The sequence below is a fragment of the Struthio camelus genome, chromosome 1 (genome assembly GCF_040807025.1).
Source record: "Struthio camelus isolate bStrCam1 chromosome 1, bStrCam1.hap1, whole genome shotgun sequence".
Classification (NCBI taxonomy): Eukaryota; Metazoa; Chordata; class Aves; order Struthioniformes; family Struthionidae; genus Struthio; species Struthio camelus.
The window spans coordinates 97706480-97730671 of NC_090942.1; the positions used below are offsets into that span (position 1 = coordinate 97706480).

Here is a 24192-nt window from a genome sequence, read left to right on the forward strand (position 1 = left end):
TGTGAAGACCAGTGTGCAAAAGGTGAAGACCTGAGCAACCCCTTGGGAAAAGGGAGACTAAGGATGATGGTATTTTCTGGTCATAACAAGGCAAATTACAAAGGACTGAACTTTGGTTCCCTCCACTGAAAGCCTTCTAGGCTGGCTACAAAGTGGGATATTCCCTTAAGAACTGACAACACTTCCCTGCTTTTAATCTGTGATTTTATTACTCTTACATATAGGCCATACAAAACTGCTGCTGCTGAGAACAGACTCTACCTCTGGTCGCTCCCTGTACTTTTTGAGGCTGACTACAGTAGTGGCAGTGGTACCACCAAAGGGAGAAAAAAAAAAAAAACCCACAGGAGCTGCACTTGCAATAAAGGACCTTAGGAAAAGGGAGGAGAGATTCTTGCTGTAGTATAAGGTGAAAACCCTACTGTAAGCTCCCTGAAGCACTACATGGTAAAGTTTAGGATTATAAGTAGTTAGAATCGTAATGTTTGTAACAGGAAAAGCCCATTAAATTATTAACACCCCTCTGATTTCTTCTAGCATGAGATAGCCCGCTGGACAAAATATAACATTGATGCAGCACATGATTTTAGACAAATTGCTTTTTTGCATTATCAGTGGCAGAATTATTTAATAATTTTCTTGTCAAATGTGAATTCTCTGTGCCATGCAGTTAGGTGTTGTAGTGTGAGAGGAGGTTTTCCAGGAACCCCATGGATCTCTCCTGGGTTGTTAGTACAAGGTGGAGCTTCACTTTGCCCCTGGCAGCTGCTCTTCAAAGGGGTATTTCCTCACCTGATGGCTTGTTCACTCTCACTGAAGCTTGCTGCAGGGGAGGAGGGAAATCACCTTTGGAGGGATTCAGAAAAGGGAGAAACCTGCACCTGTAATTGCTGCAGTGGCTTTCAGCTGGCTAGGCTTTTTCCCACCTCCCTAATGGTGACAGTGAGGTTTTTTTCAACGGCTGGTTGCCAGAGTCTGAGGTTGCTGCAGGGTGTGTGGAAGTGGAGGAGAAGGGGTGGCTGCTGCGGTGGGATGTGGGGCTGGGCACCCTACAGCCTTGAGGAGGGGAAGGAGGGACAGTCCCTAGGGCTCAGCTGAAGTCAGGGAGAGCCGATCCGTTCGGTAGCTGGGTGCAGGGAGAGAGCAGCATTTTAGCTTTCTTCGCTTGAGTGAGAGCTAAAAGCTCTCCTCCCCCTGGGAAGTCTTTGATATAAATGAAGAAGGAATTGTGATCAACTAAGATCACATCTATATCTAAATACACAGCATGCTTCTTTATGTTTTTTCTTGCAGGTGGGGCACAGCTGAAACAAGCCCCTCTTTCTCAGCCCTGTCGTAAGCAAAACAGTACTGTAATAAGAGGCTTGAACTAACAAGAGCCCAGCTGTAACAGCCTGAACAGTTCTGGTATGAAGCGCTAGGTACCCTTATGCTCTCTTTTTTTTTTTTTTTTGTCTCTGCAGTTTTGTTTGTGAGATGATTTAAAGCTAAATATCTGTGCTATAGACAACTGGTAAGTGAATGCCTCTACTGTATAAAGCATAGCTAGCTCCTGTAAACTGTTGTGTAGACTGAAGGGGTCTTAAGGATGGTGCCAGAACCTATAGGAGTTGGTACACAGAAAATGCTTGTTCCGGAGTTTGCCAGTATTTCTGCTGTGAGACATCTTCTCACTGCCCTCTTGCATTATTTCAAATGGAGGGACTTCCAGCTAACTCCATGCAGGGCCTGTGTGCATTTCCAACTTTAAAACCTACTTTGGGTAAGTACTGAGGGGAGCAGTTGCTGACAGCATTGCTGTTCCATGTAAATGGCCATACATGCTCCAAGGTAGAGCTAGCTATTGCAATACATCAGCATGCTGTTCCCTGAAAGCATTCGAGGAGTTGATAAAACTTCCACAGGGTTGGAACCTGCCTCTACAAGCCTTCTTTAAGACGAATAAAATTATAATTGGTTTGAGCTGATGAGATGGGATGGCCCTGGGCTTTCTCAGAGGTCCTTATGAACTGCCTGGTAAAATTAACATTGCTGTGCAACATATATTTGATTACCACTGAAGATGCGTGGCAGCAATTAGTGCTCTCTCCCTTCTAGCTCTGTGTGGTGCTGAGCAGACGTGAGTGAAGTCGAAGCCGCTGCTGCTGACGTTTGGCCTATGTGTAGCATTTTAGTGCACTTCAAAAACACTGCCAATACTTAGAACTTCCTGTGCTGGAGGAAAGGAGAGATTAAGAGATTTGCCAGAGACTGCGGGCAGGCAATGCCAGGACGAGAGCCTGAATTCCGACAGGTCTCAGCACTGACTGCAGAGTAGCCTCCCTCTCCCGCCCCCCCGGTGGCGTTTCCTAGAAGGATGGAAATAGCAGCCTTGCAGCGCCTCCGGAGCACGGCCCGCTCGGCAGCGAGGCGCGCAGCCCCCCGCGGGCGGAGCGCAGCGGCCGCGGTGAGGGCGCGCCCGGGCCGCAGCGCCGCGCCGCGCCGTCGGGGACAGCGGGAGCGGGGCGGGGGGGGCCCGCGCCTGGCCCGGCCCGGCCCGGGGCCGCCGGCCGCCTGCTGCACACCGCTGCCCGGCAGAGCCGGCCCCGGGTCGGCGAGTGAGTTACCGGGGGAGGCGGCGGCGGCGGCGAGGTGGGTGCTAGCGGGGCGGGCGGGTAACGGGACGGGGCGGCGCGGCGGGGAGCCCGCTTCCTCGGCGGCGGCGGCGGCGGCGGGCCGCGCTGGCCCCCGGCCCCGGCTCGGTGGCGCGGGCGGGAGCCCCGGGGGCGGCGGGAGCCCCCGGAGCGGCCGCGAGGGCGAGCGGAGAGGCGGCCGCTGCCGGCAGCACAGCCCGCGCGGAGGGAGCCGCGCAGCCCCGCCGGCGGCTGCCGGGAGCGGTCCGTAAGTAAAATTTGAAGGAAGATCTGTTTTGTTTGTTTTTGGTTTTGTTTTTTTTTTTGTTTTTGTTTTTCTTCCTGCTAAACCGCTTCGATCTGACAATCTCGCGGTGTTTCTATGGTTACCAGTTAAACCGGCTCCGACAGAAGATCACTTTTAGTGGGACTATCAGAAGGAAGGTACTGTCTCTTTTGAAAAACCGAAGGCCTAGTGAAAGCAACAATGGCTTGGGGGGTGGACTGCCTCTGTGCAAATCCATTGTCCGTAGTTAGGGGCAAAAACAAACAAGCCCTGGGAGTTTCATGTTCTCTGCTTTTTGAAGATTATTATTTGGCAGTGGAGTTGGGGTTTCTGTTTCAGTTATTTAAAACTGTGAGCGCAATCCTGCCGTCCTTTTTCAAGTTGAAACTTCCAGTGAGGTGAACAGGAATTTTTCCCAATTCAGGGCTTGAGTCAGAGCTTAGTAAAGCCGAGAGTCGATCCATGTTTTTGTGGAAGTTACGTTACTGTTGCCCCGTTGAAACTTTCTGTCTAGGTTTCTTCATTTTTGTTTCCCTGTTTTTTGCCCACTCTGTGTCAAGCTATTTATACGTACAACATGAGTGCAAAGCAATTTAGAAAGGGTGAACTTTGCAATGGAATGGCATTATTTTCTGCAGTGTGACAATGCTGTTGTAGCTGAACAGCATAAAAGTTGCATTACTGTATTATGCTATACATAAAAAAATATATATAACTTTGAATGTGGAGAATGTCACTGTGCCAGACTGATCAAAAATTAAAAAAAAAAAAAACTTTAAGGAGAGATTAAAGGAAACAGGTGTGAGGCTTTTTGCCCTCCTTTTGCTTTCTAGCAGGAAATATTCCCATCTGATTTGGTCACAGATGTGGTATTTCTATAACTAAAGTACTTTTCCTTCTGTACATAAGATTGCAGCATCAATATTCTTGTTTTTCTTCTCACCTACGTGAAATAAGTCTATGAAACTTGCTTTCCGGCTTGATGCAAGTACCTGCTTCTTCAGCATATTTGTCTCTGCTCAGAACCTGAAGTAGAATCTGTGAAGTTACTGTTTAAGCCTAACATTAGGCTTACATTGCTCCTTAAAACAACACTGTTAAAGGCAGAGAAGTCCCCTGGCCTTCCTGAGGTTCTTCCTAGCTGCAGGAGACCTCTTTTGCCCGTGGGGTGTAGAAATCACCCCCTGAGACCCATGAAACCCCCAGTGTCCAAATTCCCCCAGTCCCCATCAAAAGCAGAAGGGAAACTTCTCTGTGGGATCGATTGCCTGCAAGCAGGTACCCAAGGGTGCAGGCAGGACAGCAAAACCTGAACGGTGGCTCAAAGCCCAGAAATATGTGAGTGTTATCAGTTTGTGGGGAAAGAGGTGAATTACAGTGTTAGGTAGAGGAGGTGTTTGGCAAGATGTTATTTTGATACATGTCATGTGTTCTGCTAAGATAATAGCTTTAGAAATTATGCAAGGGTGTTGCCTCGCTGAGGAGGGGAAGGCAGCAACTGAGATAGTGAGGGGTCTCGTTCACGGTGTGGCAAGTGCTTGAGGGGCTTCTCAGACTTTGAAAACTCATAAGCAGCGATAGTTTGGGAGGATTTTGGATGGTTGCTTGATTCTTTGGTCATTTTTGGATGGAAGAGCAGACAGATTCTTTCTTCTGATCTTGTTTTCTTTGTTAGTACCTGGGCACGGTATGATTAGTGTCCTTCAGTGAAGGTTTGATTTGTCCTCCTGAGACAGAACGGTGAGAGTTCTCATAACCTGCTCTGGCTGATTTCTGGTTTTCTGCTTCTTGTGCGTTGCTTTACGTGTTGCTATGGCTTTTGGTTTAAGTATTTCGGCCTGGAAGAGAACCAAGTCAGATGGGCAATCTAAAGATACAGCTTGAGGACCACCATGTGTCTGCATGGGGTAATTTGTATCATTGCCTCAAAGGGGGCCTGTAAGGAAAAGCTCTACCTTTTTCACATTTGTAGACTGAGCTGTAGCACAGGTTCTGTTTGTGCCTTAAGAATAAGGTTATTTTACTTATAAATGTTAAAGGTTGTTTTTACTGCATATGTATGTGTAGTAGGATACTGTGCTGTGGCTTCCTAGTCAAGTACATATTCGGAATGGTTTTGAGATACCCCTATTTATGGAAATCTATCCTTATAGATGCTTGGCAGTGTTTTAGCTAGATCAGCTAAAAAGTGCACTGTACATTTTAAAAGAGTTAAATTTATAAAGCTTGTAACCTCTTGCTTGTCACCCATTTGAAAAATTTGCTCATCAATCACACTAGCTTTCTGAAGAAGCTAGTAAAGAACATGGGGAAGTTAATTTATGAAGTAACTGACTGTAGAGGGTTTTTTTCTCTTTCTGAGTTTGGTTCCTACCATCAATTTACTCAGAAAAGCAAAAGCTTGGTAGCAAAATAAAATATTCCTCAACTTCCCCTTTAATCCTGTTTCTTCTATTTCCATGTTTGCAATGTTACACGTGACTAGTTCTGTACCCATTCATAATCTTCAGGGGAAATTGGAGTAGACCTTCTGATTTTGCTTATTTTTGCAGATTTCTTTGTGTGTTAAGTTTTTCTTTCATCCTGCTACAGAAGAACCTAAAAGCTCAGCTTTTCTTGATGTGCGTTGAGGTGGGGAGGAAAGTATGATGTGCAAGCTGTTTCCTTTGCAAGTCACTGTTCAGTACTGCATTGAAAGTAATCTGCTTTCACTTAGTGGTTAAGTGTTTTAATCGCTGATATCAGTAGCTGGTATTTGTGCAGAGAGCTTGAAAAGCTGAAAAGAGATGGGCAGCGTTGGTGGTGTGTACTGTGCAGTGAGAATAGGGGACAGGTAGCTTGAATGCAATATCACTACCATTTGAAAGTTGCTTTGAATGCACGCGGGCACAGAATGTGGTAGAATACATCTGCAGTAATGCTTCTTGCTCTGTTCTGTATCTATCATCTTAAATTATCACATTCTTTCAAAGGTCATTTCGCTAGGGTAGCTCTTCAGTGTTTAGAAGATGGTCATTCTTCTGTCTTGAAGGCAAGCTGAAGCCCTGGTATCTCAGCTAGAAGACCCTTTACACCATTGTAACAGAGTAAGTGAATTTTTAAGTGTCGCCTTGATAATACCCTATGTTTGCATGTGACTGTTCTGTGCTGCCTCTGCTCCCACGGCCTAGCAGCAGCAGTGTAACTGGAGTACATTGTACTGGAGCTATTCTTTATGTTCCAGCATCCACGGGGAGCCAGGAGGAACAAGGCAAAAGCTTGAATAGCCCCTACTCGCCATAGCTGGGGAGAGAAGGCTGAAAATTTTGAAAAGACACAAAACTGATTATCCCCTCCGTTACGAATGCAGGAACGGGATAACGAAGGAAGGAACTGGTTTTAAGAACAGGTAGCAACGAAATGAAGTTCGGACTTAATAAGTTAAGCTCTCTTTTGAATCTGTTGATTTACAGTGTAGGTTTCCATTCCCGTAACAACAAAGAAATTGCCTTCTTTTCAGCCGTTAGCCAACAGAAAACTTTGTAAGTAAAGTGGGTGGCTAGCAATCTTAGATTTCCACAGACTCTTCAACTTACTTTTGAAAGAACTGTTTCTAGCCCTCGTGAGTACAAGATGGAAACACTAAAAAGATCAGCTGCTGCAGAGTTCAGAAAACCTCTTTGTTAGCCCAGATCTGCAGGCTGACACTTTCCTAATACAGTAGTAACCAGGTGCTGCTTTCTTTACTGCTGCTTCTTAGAGTCTTGTGGCCAGCTGTGAGGGGAATGTCATCAGCTTAACTGGCAGTGGAGCGGGGCAGTGAACTATGCATACGATAATGGGAATACAGATACAAAATGCACGTGGGTTAGCGTAAAAACCTTGAGTGTGGAGCAGGGGAGGAAGAATTTCTTTCTCAGTGTGCTTCTGCTGCTATCTTTTTTTCTTTTTTTGTTTTTTCTGCTGTAAGTTTTGGCTTACGTAGTTCCTTCTTGGGCAGCTAATTATTGCTGCTCTGTGTGCTGAGCTGGTACAGTTTTTGTACCATGACATGACAGCCTGTGGGGGGCAACTGGTCTGTTAAAGGGAAGGAGGAAGGACAGGAGTGTACAAGCCCTCTTCTGACACAACAGGAAGGGAGAGGAGCTTAGGAGAGTTTTTTTCCTCGCGGTGAGGAGAGGGGAAGGTGCTTGGCTGCCTCTAAAGTGCTGTTGCTGGATGAAATCACAGCCTTATTCATCTTTTGGCAGCCAAAATAGGTATTTCCTGTTTCTTTGAAGTTCTTCAACCTCCCTGTCTACAACCTCCGCCAGTGTCATGTCTGAGCACCCTGGAAACACTATCACCCCAATCATCACAGCACTTCAAATAGCCTGAAGTTGATGTGCAGGATTGAGAATAGGAGCAGAGTTAGGGATGGAGATGGGAGAGACCCTGTAGGGCCTGTTTGAACAGAAAATTTGCACAAGATTAAGTGGAGGCATAATATTAAATCCACCTGATGAAGTGCCAAGGCAAGTTAGGATTTGTCCATATTGGTGAATGTGTCCAAGGCTTGCTAGCATGTGGTAGCTAGTCTTGATTGTGTCCCTCGTGTAGACAAGTTACTGTCTTTTCATTCAGTTAGCTGGGAAAAGCCTCTATTTCAAAGGAAACGGTTACGATGAGGGAAAGCTACTAACTCCGCTTGCCTAAAAGTTTTGCAATATTTAATGAAATAGGGTGACAGTTACTTGCCTCACTTGAGGATTTTGAATGCTATATAGGCCTCTCCTTCCCCACCCCCCCCCAACCTGCTTTTATAACCACCCATGACAGTTTCTGATTCTCAGAAAGTCAGGGGCCTCTGAGCTATGTTTGTAGTGGCGCACCCCATGGTTCAGCAGCACTGCTAAAACACTACCACTGGAGCAATTTACACGGAATAGCTGTTTTCCTTCCTTCGTTCTTCTGCGCTTGTGGTGTGCCGTAGTTTGTTTACAACTTGGGAATCCATCCTTAGATGGCTTAGCCCCAAACCTTAGTTTTTGTATTAGTTTGAAGATTTTTTTCAAATCTAAATGCGGAATGTCATTTTGAGTTTTGCTGGAAAGAATGATGAGGTGAAATAGAACGTGCATCTCAATTCTTCAGATTTCACAGAGATCATTTCCTATAGTAAACCCACTGCTTTGGATGATGTCAGAGTCTGATTTTCACAGTTGGGCAACTGAAGTCAGAAAGTGTTTTTTAGCTGTTAAGTGACTGAAAAGTATATTTAAAATGTTTAACTTAAGGCAACTCTGTTTTGGAAATGTGGAAACTTATATGTTTGTGCCAGGCTCTTCAAAGGGGTGTGTGTGTGGGGGGGGTGGGGTGGAGTGGGTATGTTTGTTTGTTTTCAATCCGGAATTTCTTATATCATCCCTGGAACACAGAATTATCTGACAAACAGAAATAATGAAACCCAGTTTCTGATGTCTTTCTTCCATGTAGATTTTCTGATGTTCAATGGAAGATGAGCTTATAGGGCTTCTTTGTTCTGCACAGCTGCCTATTTATTTTGACAGAACTTGTGGAGATCTCAAATATATTAAAATCCTAATCTCCTGGCAAATTTAACTGAAATTAGCCAAAGGGATTCAAGAGGTCTACAGGGAAGGAAGGGGCATGCCTATGCATGTACAGGATATGACTACCTAAATCTCGTTCCATGCAAAGCATATGCAGTGGAATAGAACAAAAAGCCTTTTACTTTACTGCATTTCATGCTTTAATGGAGTTCTATGACTTCTGCAGAATGAGTCGCCATCTGATAGGACCTGGTGTTTCTGGAGATAGAACTGCGTTTGGTGTGGACAGGGTAGCAAGGAAAAGACGTCGGTATCAGGATTTGTGGTTTTATCCCAAAGCAGTATCAAACCTCATGTGATATCCCTGTGGCCATTTTGGACAGTTTGGTTATAGGGGCAGCAGATCTGTGCTGCTAAGGAATTCGTCACCCTGTCATGACTCAGAGCAAGGTGGGCCCGGTGGTGTCCTGGGGCTTACCTGCTGCTCTGTTGTGAGTAATCCTCAATAAGAGAAGCAACATGCGCGTACAGCCCTGGGCAAAGGCTGGCACTTAGCAAAGCCTCAGTTAGGGGAGGACAGCTAATCTGTTTAGGAATACTACAGTCCTTCTGTAAAATCAGCGACCCTTGTTCACGTGTTGTAGCATGTAATGACTGTTGAGACTGAGAATCGAACAGCAGAAGCAGACACTGTGTTTCACCTGGAGCAAATCAAGCTTAGCTTGGAAAGTAACAAGTGAAGGTGATACCAGTAACTGCTGATTTGCGGCGCAAGTGGCTGTATGAAACCGTGACTGCATTGCTGAGTCCCTTGCCGGGAACACCGAAGTCCCTGACCTTGAGCTGTGCTCTCTCCTCGCTCTCAGCTGGGCCAGTAGGTATTTTAGTCAGTGCAGAACAACCTCAGCGGAAGGGCTGTCGGGACATTCGACTCCAGATTGCCTGGACAGGGTCAAATGTAGCTTTTGAGTCCCCTCAATCTTATGAGTGACTGTCCTCTTCAAAAACAACAACAAAAATGGTGACACATTCATTTTCCGTTTGAGAAGAACTGGATTGTGTTAACTTTCAGCGAGGGTTAAAAATAAAGAGGGCATCTCTGTGTAGCACTGTGAAAAGCACACAAGCTTTCCCAGCATTCCCCACTGACTTTAGGCAGCTTTCCTCTCAGACAGATGGCAATTGAAGATTACAATCAGAGATAATTAGCTTTCCTTGTGTATAGGTACGGAAACCGTGGTGCATAACTCAGGGCTGTGAATTCCTCTGTAGGAGGCATGCCTCTAAAAGTGAGCATGCCCATGTAGACTATCGTACCATCATTTTATAGTTCTAGATCTTTGCAGTTGTAACGCAGAAACGTGTAAGTGAATTTGTGCAGGCTTTTCCATAGGAAGGAGCACAGTTCTGAGTTCCCTTGTAACAACCAGAACAGTCGCATTGTAAAGATTTCTGGTTTGGTTTTATGTCTTTTAGCCAGTGCCTTTGTCCTGGGGTTTTATTGTTTATTTGATTTGAGGTTTTCATCTAAGGAAATACAATCAATGTTACTCCTCATGTCCAAATCAGATACGTTTATGTCTTTGTTCCCCTGAGGAAGTCCATTACTTTACAAATCCCTCAGTTTTTTGAAAACAGTAATGAATGTGGTTAAGGATGAATGGATTTTATTCTGAAAGGTGTAAACTGATTGGCACCCCTTCCTGTTCAGAAAAGAAGGTATCAATTAGGAGGACTTGGCATATTGCTTCAGATGTTCTTCAGAATTACATTTGCAACTATGCTGTGTTTCTAGTAGCTTCTGATATCTTCAGGATAAGTGCTGTTTTGAATACTGTGTGATAATTTTTCCTATATTCACATGTTAAAAATGAAACAAAGTACTAAAAGCCTTTGGAGGATCAGATACAGGCTCTACTGCTACCTGTACAACAGTTCTTTGTTAGCTCAGAAATACTTTGTGTGCACAGTGCGTTCTTGGTTACAAAGCTGCTCATTAGGGTTGTTCTTATGTATTTTTTGCTATAAATAGTTTGGATTTTTTTGAGCTTTAGCGCTAAGATAGTGAAGCTATAGATAAAGGTTTTTTGAAAACAGCTGTGATATTTACAATATCTGAGCTTTTCCAATTTGACACTGTCACTTTGAATTTAGCTTTCTACTGGTAGTTAGTAGTAAAGATATGTATTCTGGTTAATTTTCAAAATCCAGAAGCAATATGAATGTATTTGTTGCAATGCTGAGTTGAGAGCGCTGGAACCTGAAGGCATTAACGTTATCAGAGAAACTGCTCAAACTTCTGTTCGTGTCCTGCAATCTTGCTTCTGAGCTGGCAGCACCAGTACACTGGAAAACTTTCAAGACTTAGTAGTACTGTGGGGTAAGTGTTGCCACTTACCTCAGTTTTCTTTCCTTCCCCCCCCCCCTTTCTTCCCCTCCCTCAATTAATTTAGCTTTATGCTTTTCCTTGTCTTGTTTTGCTACGTTCCTGAGAATCTCAGAGCTCTCTACTGGCATGCACGCAGCACAGCAGACTGACTCGCAGAATCTGCTTTTGGGAGTAAATTCTATCTCAAGTAGCTTGTTTTTGTGGGTTTTTAGGGGAAAAAAAACCCAAAAAACTCCACAATGTCATTTATTGAGAAAAAAATAGGGGGCAACACAGCAAAAATTAGCATTTCACTGTATAGTGAGCATACACATGCAAAGCACGTCTGTAGTCAGAGCCCCAAACACTATTTAAATAAAAATCAAACTGTTCAGTGTTGCATGCTGGTAGGAGCATGTTCACAGCTACTTGCTGGCCCATTTATTCCACACAAATCTGCACAACATAACTTTTTTTTTTTTTAAACTATAGGGACTAAAATGTCAAGAATAGGATCTGTGGCATCAAATAACCACAGTCCCTTTGTATTTGGACCTAATCCTGACTGGGGCTTGCAGATGCTAGTGGGAGGGGGGAAGGACCTATATCTGTTTAGGGTCAAATTCTGGATTTGTGCTGTTATGACTGAGCAAGCGATTAGTCTGTCTGATTTATTTCAGACTTACTGCTGATGTAGATGAGGAGTGTTTCACTCTCCAGGTGCAGGTATTGAAGCAGGTAAATTAGTACTCTCAGCTGCCTCTTTAAAAAGAAAAAAAAATCCAGCAGGATTTTTGCCCCTCTGAGATTTTGCTCTTGTGCTTCTTTTTGTTCTTTTTTAATGTGGTTTATTTTAGCCTCGGACTTATTATGTGTACTACTTTACTTTTCCCTAAGATAACTAGCAGACTTAGTTGCATAATTCCCAGTCATTTTTGTGAGATCTGAGGTTAAATCAGCAGCTCCGAATCTGCCAGAGCTGAATGTTTTGATAGCCTAGGCATTATTAAAAGGCATGAAGTATGCCCTGTTTAAGGTGACCTTGTTAGGGCTATAGTGAATATTCAGATACAATTAATACAGATACAATTCTCTGGTTGATCTTTCTTAATTTATTTTGCTTGATCATAAGTTCTGCGAAAAATCCAGTGAGCTGATATGATTTATGACCGAACACAGTTGAATTCTGACTGATTTGGCTATTTCTAGCTTTTGTTTCCTTCCATCTTTTTCCATCTTTTCTCTTTGGGAGACCTTGGAGGGGTTGTTCGTTTAACCTTGAACTGTGAACAAAGAACAATAAATGATCCTGTAGTGGGATGTATATCTTTCTATATTAATCGCTTCCTGTTTTCTCGAGCACGGCGTAGCATGTCTCTCGGAAGAAGGGCGGAACAAATCAACTCAAACCCAGGTTGCTATATTCCTTCAGGAAAAGCAGCTGTCTGAGGTTGACAGAAACTTTTTCAGTTGTGCATGCCAATGCATGGAGAGCAAATGACTTGAACTCTGATTTCCAGAACATGTCGCATGGCCTGTTTATATTCCAGTCTTTCTGGAAGAAGAGCTGAAGGGAGAGGGGAAAACACGGGCTGAGAAGTTATACTGTTGACACCACACAGTGTGTGGGAGGAGACTAATCCTATGGATTTATCTATTCTCTGCTTATTTTGTCCTAGCGTGTATTCTCCTGGCACCTACGATGTGTAATATATAAATAGCAGTGTAGCTTAGGCTGGTTAAAGCTTTAAAGGTTAATCTAGGAGAGTACAACACGGCTGGAGGAAACCTTTCTGTTAAGGTTGCGTTACTGGTGGGTTTTTTTGTTCTTGTTTTGGGGATTTGGGAGTTAGCTTTTTTTTTTTTCTTTTTTTTTTTAGTTTGCCTTTGCTCTGACTGAAGCTTTACCAGCTGAGGAAGCAAAGCTATATACACTCAGCTCGTATGCGCTTTGGACTTTGCATGCACAGGTTAGCTTTTGACCAAAGCTGAAGTAGTTGCTTTTGTACCACACTGCAGTTGGGTTGCTTCGGGCACGGCAGTAACTGCTGGGCTGTGTTCAAGTGCGGGGCAGGGGGAAGGGGGGGAAGTGAAGCGTGTCTGCGGGAGGCCTGGGGAGGGACAGGACAGGGAAAGCATTTAAAACTGCCTGTTCCTGACTTCTGTGCTCCTTTGCGGAAATTGGTCACTTTCTGCTCCTCTCAAAGCATAAACACAGGCAAGAAGCTGAGACCGTGGACTCGCTCCTATTCTTGTTCCTAATTATAGGCAAGGTTTCTGCAGATCTGCCCCAGTTAGCTCTTATTTTTCCTTCTTCCTTCCAAGCCACTGGATTTGAATCTACAGAGGTCTGCCTTTTAAATTCAAGTTAGCAGTGTTTTAACTGTACTACAAAAAAAAAAAAAAGTGTCATTTGTTGGAAAGAGCCCCAAGCCTCTCTGGAATGTTAGGGAATAGTATTTCCTTTCTTGGAGAGGAAACAATAATTAAAAACAACGTTTGCTAGCTGGAAAATATCAAGCCAGCTATCTTTACTCTTGCAGTTGTAATTGTGTGTTTATACCATGCGACAGGGCCTGCTGTCACCTCGAGCTGGTGCCAGGGATCCGTGCTGTGCTGTGTTGCGCTGAGCCAAAATATTAGCTCAGATCTCAAGGGTGGCATAGCAATCCTACTGTAGCCCCCCCCCCCCCCCGATGGAGATAACATCTTCTGCCCCTCAGCAGGACTAATGAACTCAGCATCACACCATTGCACCCAATACTGTTTCTATTTGAGGGTTGTTTCAACGATACCTAAAGCCAATGCTCATTTTGCTCATCAGTGCTTTCAGGCAGGATACACTGACTAACACTTTGCACCGTTGTTTTTCATCCGTGTAACGAGTATTTGGTGTCAGTAAATGTGACATTGAATTTTTCGTTAGTAAATCCAGAAGTGAGATCTCTGTGAAACGGAGCACGTGGTTATTTCTGGTACCTCTGAGCACAGGATGGCAGCAGTTTTTGTGGCCAAAAGGAGGTTCTGTTTTAATAAATACAAGATACAAAAAGCTTGTAGTAGCTGACACAGGTTTGCATGCCTGTGTCGTCTTGCTATCCAAATAAGTCTGCAGAGCGCATACAAAGTTGTGTGTGGTTTTTTTTTTTCCCTTCTGGCCTGCTCCTTTTTATTGTTTCTGTTTCTGCCCCCACTACGGGGCACATGTAAAAGCTGCTGGGTGCCCAGACCGAGGGAAGAGAAGTAAAAAAGGCATTACATCACTGGACAGGTTGCATTGGACTAGATAAATAGGAGGAAAGCACAAGGGAGCCTGATACATTGAAGAGCTTAGCTGAGTAAAGGTTGGGCTAGAACAAGAAGCGGCTGTGCCGGATTTGACGTGTTCAGCAGTGCTAATGGAAATGAGGCAGAAGAGCAGGACTGAAGATTACAGTTTGAAGGTGCTGGCGTTGTCTGTTATGCTGTAGGCACAGAGATAAACTGCTGGTTTCTGGGCCTGCCTGAAGCCTTTGGGAAGCAAGCTGACTTTCTTCTTCCACCAGCTGTCCTGTTTAGGTGAAATAAGATTGCAGGTGGCGAGATGACGAAGCGTTTGTTGGTTGGACTTGAATTCTTTATCACTACCTTTTAGGCAAAGGATATGCCTGCCTGGGAAGACTTTCTGGCCTTGTAAGTAGCTTTGGTTTGGAGAATCACACAAGAGGAAAAGTGAATTGATGCAGAAATATCCTTGAAGGCTTTGGAAAGAAGCAAAGCGAGATGGCAGTTGGCTATGAGAAAGACTGCTGAAGCTGCTTTTCCTCCTTACTTGACCCAGCTGGCAGGCATGTTCCAGCAGGGAACAAAATGTTAGTGTTCAAAAGGCAAAAACAGAGCAAAGTAACAATGAATTCCCCACAAAATGATAAATTTGCTGCTGAACCTTATATGATACAGAATGGGTTTCACCATTAGCAGGGTAATGAAAGAGGGACTGGCAAGCACTTGGACCCTAAAGCCAATCTATTAACTCTTGAAGTCTGTTCTGAATGAACTGTGCAGCCATGCAAAAGGTTGGAGGTGGATACACCTCTAGCCCAGCCCTCTCCCCAATAAGTTAATGGCACTGGAGGCCCTAAATTTCTGTCCGTAGCGGCCGATAAGGAGAAGAGGCATTGGAGGGGGGGGAAGGGAAGCAAAGGGGTGACGAGGGTCTACATCTGCTACTGGATCTACAGAACATCATTGCCTGCTGTTGAGTACTTCTAGAAAAGACCACCTTGCCGCTTCTTTTCAAATCTTCTGTAAATTGTTAAAGGAAGGGGAAATATTGTTGGGGAAACTTCGGAAACCTTCTTTAACAACAGAAGGTTTCTCTGGAGGAAGGCCATCTCTTTTTCAAAGTAATCAGGGTGTGAGGGAAGTAAGCGGCTAGTTCGGTGTGCTGACAGACGGGAAAGAGGTTCCAGCTTTCAGAGTCGACAAGTTCTTCTCTATATCCATCTCTTTCCCCCTTGTCCTTTCATCATTTACACATATTAGGGCAGAAAGCCTAGAAATGACTTATCTTCAAATGTAGAAGTCGTCTTTAACTGTTGGTAAAGACATGTTGTATCTTTGACATCGCATCGTGATGTCCAAGCTACGTGTTGTGTGATGGTGGAAGTCCCTGATGCCATTTTGACAAAGTAAAACCTTAGTTTTTTGGTGCCATGGTTTGTGCGGAACTTCAAGAACAGGAACAGCTACGTTATCTGTGTGTGGCGTAAGGGCAGGTTGTAAAGAAATCTTTTCCGTTTAAGAAGCTGTTAAATCATCACTTCCCAAGCAAATCACTGTTGCCAGAATCTTAGAGACATAGTTCTAATTCAGGGCCACTTCACTAGAATAATCCAATATATCTACCTTCCTCATTTTATTTTAATATTTCTGAGGACTTCTGTTTCTTAATAAACGAATGTTGAAAGTAGCATAGCAGCACTGGAAATGATGAAAAACTTCATTAAAAAGTATACGAGGGGAAGGCACTGGAATGGATTGATCGCTTTAATATAGTTAAGACTCTAATGCAGTGCTATTGTATTGTCTGATACAGCATTTTCTTCCTGAAAAAGAAGAGAGTTAATGAACTATGCTGCACATACTTAGGATAGTTAGCAAGAACTGGGAAAATTAATGACAGACTGTGTATAGATTTAGCAGAAGAAATTTGTGTACGTGTGTCATGCTGTGCCCATGTTTTGGCAGCTTAACTTAGAAGAACCGTAACATTGAAACTCACTTCTACTCATCATCCTGCTCCGTAGCTGTTCCAAAAGATATATACTACATCCTGATCAAAAGGAAGCAATATCGCAGGATAGGCAATCACAAATCCAGTCCTACAAAATAGTAAATATGTCTTAAAAATCACATGATTTAAAAAAAAAAAATCTTTTTACAGGGTTTTTATGTTGCCTTTATCCCTGGTCCTTTACACTTCAACGTCCACTCAAAGCACATTTTCAAGCTCTCTTCCTCTCCTCCCCCACAACTATAAGGGCTAGGAACTTGAGGTCTGAATGTGAGGAAATTTTCATGCTGTCAGTTAATTGCAGCAGCAAGAGGTTAAAGAAAACTGCCACAAGACTAGGTGTGGAGCTGAGATTGTTTTAAGATGAGTAGTATTTAATTTAGTAATGACCTCTTTTTAGTTAAATATTTACTTTAGTAATAGTCAAAGGTGCTTTACAAAATAAATGGGACAGATGGCAAAGCCTCCTACATTGTATTATTAACAATCAAATTTTAAGCTTGAGAAGAAAAGGAAGGCTAGCAAGCATTAAGAGAAGAAAAAAAGTGATTATAGTGCAGTCATGTGATTGTCCAATCCATCAACTGGAGTTTCAAGCATGACTTTTATTCTATAACTGGGCTACTTCCATCCTATATGCAAGTCCAAAGATAAACAGAAGCTATGAGGTATTTGTTCTCATCAGACGTAGCGCTTCCTGAAGTAGAAGAATAAAGACTAATTGTAAGTAAAGCTGCAACTCTGGCAAGGGTGTTTGTTCCCCAGCTTGACCGGGGAGAGCAGAGAGGAGCCTGTGTGCATCGTATGCCCAGTGAATCCCTGCAGTGGGTTGGTGGGAGAGGGGAGACCTCCTGCCCGGAGGAGACGCTGGCTGTTCTCGGAGATCTCCTAATACCGTCCCCGAGTCTGGCTTGCCTAATTCTTAATCTGCCTGGGCTAGTGTGGGAAGCTAAACAGCCGAAGTTAGTTTAGGTTCATATTAAAGAATGATCATGATTCTTTTCAAAAGTTAGGCGTCCAGCTGCTTGCTTGCTTTCAGAACATGAACCGGAACATACGAAGAATGCCAAGTGTAGGCATAATTTGATTTCTTTTTGGTTTTTCTCCTATGTGTCACTGTAGGCTTTTTGGAAAGAGAAGGGAATTCAGTAGTTGAGTTCCAGCTTTGTATTTCTTGTTTTGCTTAACCCTGATTGACCATGACCTCTGTCAGTGAGGTTGAAGAGGTTTAATCAAGATGCTGAGGTTTGTGTTGTGATAAATAGACTGGAGTGTGACTGTTGTTTTACATCTGAACCTTCTCTTCTTAATTGCTTCTTTTCTTGCATCTCTAAGTATGGTAATTTTCCAGTGCAATAGCTGCATCGCAGGAGTTTTTATTTTCATTTGATCAGCTTTCTACGCCTTTCAGCTATTTTGGAGAGAGGAAGGGAGAACTGGAAAATGCTGTCACTGGTAAAAATACACCCATAATTTCTTCAGTAAACAAGCAATAGATCTGTTTATTAAAACAGGTTTAAAAAAGCCTTTACTAAAAAGAATATCTTGCATGACTGCAAAATTCTCTCTTTGAAGCACTAAATGTAGTCAGGCGGTGAGGGGTTGGGACAGGGAGAAGGCACTGAAATCATTAGAGACCATTTTGTGTACAACACAGCCAAGTTAGGTCCACCATTCATGATACGTGTGCTAAATTGAGTGTCCTGGGTAAGGTATTGACAATCATTAACGATTATGATTGTTTTTGCCGGTGCAATGTATAGTTTTGTAAATATCTTACAACAGCAGAAATTAGAAAAAATTTTTCTTTTTCTTTTTTTTTTGAAAAGAAAGTTTCCCCCCCCCCCCTTTTTTGGACTACTTTGGACTTTTATGGGCTACTTTGCCTTCTCTTTGCTCTGTAGGTTTTTTTTTTTTTTTTGGTTATTTAACTTACTCTGACTCTTCAGCAGGATTCTCTTACTGGAGCTTTGGCAACTGATTAAATTGCTGATTTTGCTGACTTTAATGTAAATTGGTAATTTAGCAACTTTATCTGAAGAGCTGGTTCATTGTCTTCTGTTGATTTAACTGAAATTTACATTGAATTAGGGAGTAAAGTGTAGATTCTCTGTTCTACACTTCACTTCCTAATTCAATCAATGTAAATTTTTACTTTTCTACATTTTCACTTCAGCATTGTATTTTAGCAATCTTCTGCAAAGTAGAGGTTAAAAACACTGACAATGAAATGAAAAACGTAAGGAAAACGATGTCTTTCTCAAGTGAATCAGCCAACCGCTGACACTTGACTAGAGCTTATAGGTGGGGTTTTTTGCAATATTCTTGAGGTTTTAGGGAAAGACATTTACAAAATTATTGCAGAAACTCATGGCTTGCTCTGAAAGTAGAGAATGGCTATCAAAAAATTGCAGTGAGGAATCAAGGGAGTTCAAGCTGTAAGGGAGATGGTGTCATTTCTCAATGAGGGATGAAAGGTTGAAGCTGGAATCGTTGCCCCCTGTGGGTATGTCACCCAAACAGAGCAGGGCAGTATGCTGGATTGGTATGCTTAAAATCAACAGATATCTCTTGTTCGTTGTGTGGCTTCATTACTGGTAGAAGATGTTATAAAATCCCAGCTCTGAGTCTACAGTTAAATTTGTGTGAAGGATATTGAAATAAAAAAAACTATGGAAGTGGTTGGCTGGTTGCACACAACTCATTATGGCAAATGGGTATTGTTAGATATGCTGTTAGATATTTCTTCAGGATGGAAGCATGTGTGAGCTGCAGTAGTTTGCTTCATAACATTTAATAACAAAATGCAGCTCTCCGTGGTTGTTTCTTGATCTTTAATACAAGGTATGATGTTAAGATGCTACTGGTATAAAGCATATTGTTGTAAATCACTTGTTATATGTACCTTGAGGACTGAATTTTGGTGTCTGAAGACCATCTGTTTTTCTGCAGGTTTAAAATAGCAGCAACTCTAAAAAGCCACATGGAATTTAAAAAAAAAAAAAAGAAAAAGAAAAGAAAAGGGAGAGACATAAAGCCAAAGGCCTTTATCTTGGAAAACTGAGCAGTACGTTTGTTCTCATATGGGTTTGTTTCTGCTGGAGAACTGTTTGTTACCTTCTCTTTAAAATATGTATGCACAAGTAGGTAAACATGCATTTGTGCTGCTAATGGAGCCTGCTTACCACCACAGGGTGAGAAATGAAAATAATAGGAGGATGTAACTCTCTAGTAAATTTCCACAGTAATTTGTGGCCAGAATGGCTATTTTGGACTTTCAGAAGGCTAAGTAACAACAGGTTATTCAGAGCCACTGAAAGAGTGGCTCAGTGTGTTAGACGTGAGCAATGCAAAACTGTTGCTTTTCCTCCAGCAAGTTGTGCCAGATGCAGCAGCTTGATATTTCTCTGGTTTTGTTTCATTACACTGTGCAATGGGGTGACAATTCTGTTTGAAAAGCAAACACTCTCTCTGCTCTTTCTCCAGAAGTTAGTAAATTCTTAAGTGCTTTCCACAGGCTGGGTCGTGACTTCTCTTCCTCACTTTGCAAAGCTTGAGAATAACACGCTTCTCTCAACAGAGCCGTGAGGTCTGTGTCAGGAGTTGGAGGCTGGGTGGGACATCAGGGCATAAGCAGACCGCTTCGGTACAGCTTTGAATGACCAAAACCCGACTCTTCAGAATATTCAGTAGTCCTGAAAAAGCCAGTAGCAATTTGTGGCAGACCATACCCTATTCTGCTGCAGTGGCATCAGCCTATCTTCCTACCCTAAAATGCGCATGCTTGTTTAACCATGTAATTATGGAAATTGATAGGGGGTAGAGAAAGACGGAAGAGAAGAGCAGGTATCCGTAAAGGCCAACCTCTGACCCAAGAGGCTGGTTTCTTTCGGCCGTCAGTGGGCAGAAATTGTTTCCTACTCTGTTGCTTTGTAAGAGCCTGTATTTCTCTAGTTGCTTCAGAGAGAACCTAAAGCAACCCCTCGTCAGTATTTCTCTGTTATCATGCAGAATATGCGTGTGCATGAGGTGCAGAGGGGTGCACTGTTCAGCTCCTGTCACAGGGACTTCGCGTGACCCGGTGTAAGAAATCAAACTGGAATGATCCCCAGTCAAATTTCTGGTGATGGAGAGTGGCTATAGTAATGGCGACTTCCTTTCCTAGGTCAAAAGATGTCTTATGAAAGCTCCCTTTAAAATTGTAACTTATATTTATATTTCTTGTTTTATTTCTTATATTTCAGGTCTACCAGTCATGAAACGAATCCTTCTGATTTTTATCCTGGCTGCTGCTGTTATGTATGGTATACTTCATGGAAATCTGTGGAGGAATAACCCCTACTGGTATGGTGACGTTCCATTCATTTATAGAGCTAATGCCCCCATGACTGTGTGATATCTGTGTCCCCTAGTCACCGTGTTACCAAACGTGTTTACTAGTGGTCAGTAGAACTGCGTACTACGGTGAGGTTTATTTTGCACCATGAGGAATGAATGCGATTGTTCTGTCCTGACATCCCTTCTCCCCTTCTCTTGTTTAAGTTTTAAACCTAGCAGCCAATTTGAGTTAGGTGTATTGAGAAGTCAGGACCTCAGAGATAGAACGCTCCTTTGAATTTCCTGAAAATAGGTGTTCAGGTGAGGAGAGAGATCTTATCTGTGTGTATCCCTGCTCCCCACCCGCTCTGGTGCCATGGTGTATGTAGTGTGAGCTCGCTCCCTCAGAGGTGTGATAATCAACAGATCTGCCCCATGCATGGGAATAGCTGTAGCTGGGGCTGGCACCTTCTGAAATGCTGAAATTCACTGAGGCAAATTGCTGAGAGGTGAGACGTGGCTGTCTCCAGTGCTCACAGGATAGGTGATTTGGGACCTAAAAATTTGGGGTGCTTATCTAAGAAGTTGAGACTCCAGTGACCTTTGCCCAGCTGTGACCGGGGCTGACCAGTGTGTTTGCATTATGAAGCTGATAGTGGTAGCTTTTAAAAGGGCGTGATTGATTTGCCTTTATTTGTCTCACGTATAGTGTACAACTGATGTTAATGGCTCTCCATTTTGGCTTCTGTTCATAGCAAAACTCAGTGTTACCACATTTCCCCTTTTGCAGGATTAGCTTTTATGGACAGACTTCTTCTGTGAGGGCTTCCTCTTCCTATGAGGCTAGTGGAATAACTCAGTAAGTTCAGCAGTTGAGTGTTTTTGTGGGTTTTGTTGGCTGGTTGTTTTTTTGGGCAGGGGGGAGGGATTAAGACTAAAATCCATAGTCTTTATCCCTAGGTTCCCTATTCAACTGGTCATTGTGCAGCCATGTCCATTGACTGTTTCTGTTATGAACACAACTGTAGCATGTTTAGCAGAACTGAATTTGTCCATGTCATGTTTCCAGTGTTTGGCTAATATTCATGGCCACTTGCAGTGACTGTCTGTAACAAGCAGTAAATTGTTGGAAGGGCATTTGTTTACACTCTCCAAAAGTCTGCGATTCTGAGGTATACCCGAACAGAATTAGCAGAGCTGCAAAGACAATGTTTGTGCTTAAAATTGAATAAATCAGAGGTGCATTTCACTCGTATGTAATGTGCAAATGCTTCTATAAGCAGATCTGGTCCTAGTAAATTTCCGCAATTAGGCTTGCTGGACTAATGAGCATCTATGCTAAAACTTATACGCAGGCCTCCATTCTCTCTGAAGCAGTTCTGAAAAATGCTGTTTGTGCGACTGATGCTAGAAAACAATTAGCTGGCCAGCTGATGCATTTCACAGAGTGCTTGCTCAGTGTCAATATTCACATGACAAGTTAAGGTTACCAAAATCAATTAACCTTAATGGTCTGTTTAGCTTGTGGCTTTTATGTGGTGGCTTCATCCTTCTGTTCTTAATGCAGCCCAGATGCAAGCATTGCTTAAACTGAACTTTACTCTCCCTCCCAGGCTTCATGTTTGTTCTTAAATAAGCTAAAGCGCTAAGGCGGGAATGTGCTTAGAAGCATAAGTCTTAGCCCTCTGGCCTTATTATGAGAGGAGTGACTTATCCCCAAAGAATCTCGCTTTCTTCAAGTATGCTGTGTGGTGCTCTCTGCTCTCCTCTCCCAAAGGGTCCTCATTCGTCTCTGAGAAGTGCTAGTGACATCTATCTAATAGGGCTGCAGGGGTGAGTCAGCAGAAGGCTTCTGCTTCCCTGGAGGTGGCCCTCGCATCTAACCTCTGGTTATATCTGCTGTGATAGTTGCGCAGCGAGGGCAATTACAGACCTCTTGGAGCAGCAGTATGAAATAAAAGCCTTACTAGTAAAAGGAATCAAACTTCAACCAGAAAGATCTGTCTTTGTAATACAGACAAAGGCAATAATGACAACTTGGCATGGTGCTAACTCAGTAATCAACTTGCTAATTTTTTTTTGTCGAAGTTCCCACCTTGTTGATGCTCCATATTTCTGTTCTTGCTATTTCTTTGAAATTCTTCTCTTGCAGGCTGCCACCCACAGCTGTGGAAAGGAAGAATGCACTAGATACTTGTCTCCTGAAACCAACGTTTGAATCTTTGTTGGGGTGAGTCCTGTGTGAGAAGGTGGGAGGAAGGGAAAGCTTGTGCCGATTTAAGGAGAACTATTGATTATTTACATGTTCTGGACTATTTCACGCTTTGATTCACCTCAGGAAGTACAGATTTTGGGTCTGGGTTTATCGCTGCTTTTCCTGGTTCTGGCAACACAAATTGTTCAGCTTGCCGTTCTTGAGCACCTGGGCAATATAACGCAACCAGCTTGACAGGCTTGTCTATGTAGTGAATAAATAAATAGTTTGTCTTCAGGTATTGTAACTAGGAACAGTGAAACTATTTTCTCAATTAAAATACAAGCCTTAATTACACCACCCCCCCAATTCTTTTCCTGTAAAAGAAGCCTTAGTGTCAAAGACTGAAACTCAGTCATTCTGTGACTGAGCCTAGAATTAAGAGCTTAAGATTTTTGACAGCTAAGCATTTCTGTAGCAGCCAGAAACCAGAGAAGGTTCAATTTGTCTGGAAAAGAGCATGACTACATCCAAATTCACCCAATCTTTAATGAAATAAGATTCTCTTCTCCCCATCCCCCTGTTTTTAATTAATCGACATTAGAGATTGTTCATGGTTGGCTTTTCTGATAGTGTGTGTAGGTGTCCTCTGCTTTAAGATACTTACAGGAAGCATCCTTTTTAAAGAAGCAGGAAGCTGGAAAAAAAACAAGAGCTTCCACCCAAAATGCAGGAGATGCCTGGTCACAGAAGCGCATCCAAGATGTGTGTGGGGAAATACTGGGAGTTTTTCTTATTAGAAACATGTGTATTAGATGAGAGAGATCAAGGAACTGCCGCAGGAACACAAGCAGGCAGGCTTTGTTGGCTTTGTGTTTTATCTGAGCAAACACTGAGAATGGCCCTCAGGAAAGCTTGGGAAGATGTTTAGACCAAGTCCTGGCTAAAGGAGGCTTACAGTTCTAAGAAATGGCACCATTTCTTCTTTGTTTAGTCCTTTCTGTGTACAAGATAGCAAGGCTTTGATTCAGTCTTGTTACTATTTCAACAAACGCACAAGGATCTCTTGTTTCTCCTTCTCTCTGAAGCAGTCCTCTACTGCTCTAGTCTCCAGGTTTTGCTTAGCTGCTTAGCTCAGAAAGGGGATACTGGGTCTCCTGTTCACAAAGCAGGCCCACTCTAAGTCTTTGTCAGGCATAGCAGGGTAGCCCTGCTCCTGTGCAAGGGAGCAGAAACGGTCTCAGAGATGAACAGCAAGAGGAAGGTAGGTGCAGAAAACACACCATGAGGCTGAGGCTCGTGCCTATTTCCATAGCTCCTTTACGGTTTGGATAGTTTGCCTAAGCTGAAAATCTGGTCTGTGCACTTTGGTAATAGCTGGGGATGGTTGAAACGATTTCTAACCTGGCAGAATTATTTATTGGAAAGGAACCAGAGCTATAATTAAGAATCCCTTTGCAGTAGGTAAGTTATTTACTATGGCTAAGCTTACTAGCTGCTTCTGAACGGCAAGGCAAGTTATTAAATTTAATAAGGATGTTTAGTGCATGATGTTTCAGCAGGTTAGCAGGTCTCGCTTTGTTAACCCGTAGCCCAGTTGTTGATTCAT

The 24192-nt window shown here is 43.1% G+C and overlaps 1 protein-coding gene across 23 annotated transcripts in view; it reads left to right on the forward strand.

The window, feature by feature from the left end:
• Window positions 1–2162: 2162 nt before the first annotated feature.
• The window catches only part of ST3GAL6 (ST3 beta-galactoside alpha-2,3-sialyltransferase 6), a 45000-nt gene continuing 22970 nt past the window's right edge, over window positions 2163–24192 (forward strand). For 2 of the 23 annotated variants that reach the window (XR_011143998.1, XM_068959949.1), the window contains exons 1-4: window positions 2163–2446; window positions 20317–20416; window positions 21180–21248; window positions 22542–22619. Coding sequence is in view for 18 of the 23 variants with exons in the window: in XM_068959949.1 (XP_068816050.1) it covers window positions 20328–20416; window positions 21180–21248; window positions 22542–22619 (236 nt within the window). In the remaining 5 variants the exon portion in view is untranslated. Of the gene's footprint in view, window positions 2447–2513; window positions 2632–2837; window positions 2881–3005; window positions 3057–4100; window positions 4639–5870; window positions 5985–6121; window positions 6287–19029; window positions 19140–20316; window positions 20417–21179; window positions 21249–22541; window positions 22620–24192 lie in introns of those variants that run through there. The other 21 variants (XR_011144000.1, XR_011144001.1, XR_011143999.1 and 18 more) reach the window with 19 other exon arrangements.